We start from the raw sequence: 5,258 nt of genomic DNA on the forward strand, positions 1-5,258 counted from the left end.
GTGGTGGATGTTTGCAAAGAAATGGAGAAAAGAGATAGAGAAGGCTAGTGATTTAAAGTGGCGTATAATATCTCCTATGCATATGTGTTTCTATATAATATATAATAGAAATAGAATAAGATACTGATGATATTGCAAAGAACAAACACAGTAATAAATCATTTAATAACTCATTTGCACAGCTAAAACCTACTTTCCATATTATATTAAATTACAAACGTGTCATTACAAGTTGTGGATATTTTAGAATTCAAACAGCACAGCCATTGGACTCTTGTCCTTTCTTCAGTTGACATTTACATCTTACACATATTATATCGTGTCCATTTGCTAAACAACAACAACAACAGTACCCAATACCACTTGAGTGGTGTATGGGGGAGATGAGATGTAGATAATCCTTCCTTTATCCGAGAATAAAAACAAGTCATTTCTCCACCCAGAAAAGTAGAGAAAGTCATCCCTCTCTTTATTCGACGGATAAAGAGATTGCTTTCGAGTGGACCTCCGGCCTTTTAAAAAAAATAGTAAAATAAAATAATAAATAAATAAATACATACATAAAAATTGAGACGCCATGAAAATGGTAGAATCAAATTTTCATGGGTTTAAAAGCCTGCCTGAAAATCAATTTAGGCTCTAAGTGGCAGTCAAGACGCCACTTAATCGACGTTTGGTGTTGCCTCAATAAATAAAGCCAAGGGACCTTGTAAAAAGAACACGAAAGGTATGCCTGGTGGAAGTTGTTGCACAAGCAAAGAGCCAACCACCCGTAACAAACCAAAGCACCACTCATGCACCTTTACGGTAGACATCCCCAAAGCCACACAACTAAAAGAAAACCACTCAAGCTCATGAGCAAAGAAGGTCGTCCTCAGCCATAATGACCCCAGGATGCACCGAACCATACGAGACACACACACACCCACACACCCACCACACACATACGCACCCATCTATACACACCCCCATACACACACACACACACCCAATAAAACATAAACCTATATACAAACCAGCATACAATCGTACATAAACATACCTACATACCTGCAAGAACACGTACCTACGTACATACAAACACCAACAAAACAAGCAAAAACATACATACAAACCTGCAAAAAAAAAAAAAAACAGCCTAGCAAAAATACATAATCAAAACCTACAATTCTTCAAAAAACAGAAAACCTACAAACATAGACATAAAAAACCTACACTACAAAACTTACATACATACCTCCCAAAAACAAACGTACAAACCATGCATACATATCAACAAACAAACGTGCATACAAACACCAAAAAACAAAAACCTACTCGTCTACTAGTACTAGTAGATGTAAATAATAAAAAAGGTAATGATAATGATACTAGTAATAATAGTAATAATTATAATAATAATACAAGTACAAGTAGTAGTAAAATAATAGTTAATAGTTATAGTAATAAACATAATAATAATAGTAATAATTATAATAAAAATTAATAATACAAATAATAATAATAATACTAATAATAATAGTAATAATAATAATAATAATAATAATAATAATAATAATAATAGTTTTAGTAAAAGTACAGTAATAGTATTGCTAAGAGTATAATAGTAGTACAAATGATAATAATACTAATAGTAATAATAATAATAATAAACATAATAATAATAATAATACTAATAATAATAATAATAGTAATATTAGTAAAAGTATAGGAATAGTACAGAGTAGTAGTGATAATAATAATACAAATAGTAATAGTAAAAATAATAATAATAATAATAATAATAATAATAATAGTAATAATAAAAATAATAATATTAATATTAATACTAATAATAATAATAATAATCCTAATAATAAAACTAACAAAAAAAAAAAAAAAATAATAATAATAATAATAATAATAATAATAATAATAATAATAATAATAATAATAATAATAATAATAATAATAATAATAAAAGAAAAGTAACCCTACTCGACTGTTCTAATTCTAGCCCTCCACGCACCCCTATCAGAAGTCATGTCCTCGGTCAACGAAAGCTCCCTCATGTCGAGCCTTAGTCTATCCATCCACCTACGAGTAGGTCTACCCCTTCTCCTAGCGCCAACGACCGTGAGTGCCTCGACTCTCCTAACCGGTGCAATACTTGGTCGCCTCATCACATGCCCAAACCATCGAAGTCGTTCTTCTCTTAGCTTGTCGATGATGCTACCGACCCCAAGGTCTTCCCTAAACACCCCATTTGGGATCATATCTAACATGGTTTTACCGCACGTCCACCTAAGCATCCTCATTTCTGCCACTTCCATCCTTCTCTCTTGGGCCTTCGTCATTGGTCAACATTCCGATCCGTACAACATGGCAGGTCTAATTGCCACCTTGAAGAATTTCCTTTTCAATTTGAACGGTATCTTCTTGTCGCACAAGATCCCTTTCGCTGCTCTCCACTTCATCCAACCTACCTTAATACGATGAGTCACGTCCTCGTCTATCCTCCCTGATTTGTGGAGGACCGAACCTAGATATCTAAACGACTCTTGTGGTTGCAAGATCTGGTCCCCAATGCTGATATTCCCTCCAACATTTAGTTCATCCCCAGTCCTACTGAATTTGCACCTTAGATATTTCGTCTTTTGTCTACTGATCCGTAGCCCATTTTGTTCTAAGGCCTCCCTCCATCGTTCTAGTCTTCTATTAAGTTCATCCTTTTGTTCCGATACAAGCACGATATCATCGGCAAAAATCAGACACCAAGGGATGTTCTCTTGTATTCCTTGAGACAGCTCGTCGAGGATCAAAGCGAAAAGGAAAGGACTAAGGGCTGAACCCTGATGCAAGCCTACTTCTATCGAGAAATACTCTGTGTTTCCCACAGGAGTCCTAACACAGGACTTCGCCCCATCGTGCATATCTATAATAGCTCTAATATACTTACTTGGGATACCCCTAACATTAAGGGTCTTCAAAATCAGCTTTCGCGGTACGCTATCATAGGCCTTTTCTAAGTCTAAGAAGACCATCTCTAGACCCTTTTGTTTCTCCCTATACTTCTCCATAACGCTTCTTAAAATATCAATTGCCTCCATCGAAGAGCACCCTGGCATGAAACCAAATTGGTTTTCTGAAACCGTAGTTTCGCATCGAAGTCTAGTCTCAATCACTCTCTCCCAAAGCTTCATAGTATGACTAAGTAATTTTATGCCTCTATAATTATCGCAGATTTGGGCATCCCCTTTATTTTTGTAGATGGGGATAATCTCACTGAGTCTCCATTCCGTAGGCATTTTATAACTTCTAAGAATCTTATTGAAAAGACACGTCAACCACCTGACACCATCGTCGCCAAGGCACCGCCACGCCTCTATTGGAATCTGGTCTGGTCCTACAGCTTTGTTTCTACCCATTTTTCATAGTGCCGATCTTACTTCTCCCTGACTGATTCTCCTACAGAAGTTGTTGTTCCGGAATTGTCCTATTCCCAAGTCCTGTGGATCCTCTTGGCGCCCGAGTCCTTCACCCACGAAAAGAGATGAGAAATACCCTTCCCATCTTTTCCTAATTTCTTCTTCCTTCACTATGGTTTGACCGGCTTCATCCTTGATAAACTTGGTGATATCTATATCCCTCCTCCTACGCTCCCTCGCTTTTGCAATCCTGTAAATATCATTTGCTCCTTCTTTAGAGTCTAGTTTTCTATACAAATCTTCATATGCTTTATCTTTTGCACGGGCAATGGCCTTCTTAGCTTCTCTATTGGCTTCTTTATACCTCTCCTCTGCCCTAGTTCTATCATCACGTGTCCCGTCCCGGCATCTAATGAGCTCCCTAAACCTCAGTTGCTTAAGCGCAACTTTGGTTTGAACCTCATCACTAATCCACCATGATTCTCTACTAGACTTATGTCCTCTCGATGTCCCTACTGCCACACCTAATGTTTCCTTGGCAACATTTCTAATAGTTGTTGCCAAACTATTCCACATCTAATCTGCGTTCACTTGAGTAACCGTATCCATTCCTGCCTCTACTCTTTCCAAAACTGACGCTTTAAAAGTTTCGGCATTCACTTCATTCAGCTTCTTCCAAAGGATCCTAGGTTGGACGGGTCTCACTCTCCTAGTAACCCGCCTCTGCACAACCAAGTCCATGACCAATAATCGGTGTTGGGTGGAACAGGTCCAGGTAGTCAGGGCTCTACAGTCTCTGCAAGCCCTAAGGTCCCCTTTGCGAAGCAGCAAATAGTCAATCTGGGTACTATGTCCCCCACTATGGAAAGTTGCAAGTTGTGCTTCCGTCTTCCTAAAGAAAGAGTTCGCAACAACCAAATCGTGGGCAACAGCGAATTCGAGAATAGAGCGTCCTTCTTCATTTCGAACTCCGTACCCAAAGCCCCCATGGACACCCGTATATCCGTCCGAAAACGTTCCTATATGTCCATTAAGGTCTCCCCCAAAAAGCAAACGATGGTCAGCGGGGTAACTCCTCACAACTTAGACTAATGATTCCCAAAAGCGGCTTTTTTCTTCATCTCCTAAACCAGCATGAGGTGCGTAAGCGCAAATGACCATGTAAGTCTCCTCCTGGATAACTAACCTAACCGCCATAATCCTATCGCTACACCTATCCACACCCACAATATTATCCTTATAAAGGGGTCCTATAAAGATCCCTACCCCGTTTCTAGCTACTCTAGAACCCGAAAACCACAACCTGTAGTCGTCAATGTCAACCGCCTCTTCACCTCTCCATCTGGTCTCTTGAACACACAATATGTCCACTCTACTCTTAAGTAACGTATCTACAAGTTCCCGGGATTTGCTAGTCAAAGTTCCTACATTCCAACTACCTACTCTAATCCTAACACGAGTATCTCTACTCCCTCTACACCTACCCACCCCTAAGCTAACAGGACATGACCTCAAGTAACCATGCGAAAGTGACGAGTGAATCTTACCCTATAAACAACACACTAATAGAAAGAAAAGAGTTACAAATACCGGAAGAAAAAAAAAAGCTAACAAAACAATTACAAAAGTAAGTGTGCAAAATAACAATTAATAGTTAATAATAGGAATAAAAATACTCATACAGGTTAAAAATCAAGGCTATATAACACTTACAAAAGAAAAAGTGTCTACCCAAAAGTAGCAGGTTAAAAATAAAAATAGCAAGTAGCACCTTAAAACAGTTATAAACAAGTACAAAGCTAGTGGAGTCTCAAAATAATTAATCTATATAATAGATAATAAATAATGCTA

At 37.8% G+C, this 5,258-nt stretch overlaps 2 protein-coding genes across 2 annotated transcripts in view; both read right to left on the reverse strand.

Moving 5' to 3' along the window:
- Nucleotides 1-3,410: 3,410 nt before the first annotated feature.
- Nucleotides 3,411-3,983, reverse strand: LOC139860030 (uncharacterized). The gene has a single exon (XM_071848804.1). It carries the CDS (start codon nucleotides 3,981-3,983, stop codon nucleotides 3,411-3,413), a length of 573 nt encoding a protein of 190 aa, XP_071704905.1.
- LOC139860031 (uncharacterized) overlaps nucleotides 3,984-5,258 on the reverse strand; it is a 22,143-nt gene continuing 20,868 nt past the window's right edge. Inside the window, exons 4-5 of the mRNA XM_071848805.1 lie at nucleotides 4,538-4,955; nucleotides 3,984-4,426 (exon numbers count right to left, since the gene is read on the reverse strand). Coding sequence (XP_071704906.1) covers nucleotides 3,984-4,426; nucleotides 4,538-4,955 — 861 coding nt within the window. The remainder of the gene's footprint in view (nucleotides 4,427-4,537; nucleotides 4,956-5,258) is intronic.

Source organism: Rutidosis leptorrhynchoides, chromosome 7 (assembly GCF_046630445.1).
Source record: "Rutidosis leptorrhynchoides isolate AG116_Rl617_1_P2 chromosome 7, CSIRO_AGI_Rlap_v1, whole genome shotgun sequence".
Taxonomy (NCBI): domain Eukaryota; kingdom Viridiplantae; phylum Streptophyta; class Magnoliopsida; order Asterales; family Asteraceae; genus Rutidosis; species Rutidosis leptorrhynchoides.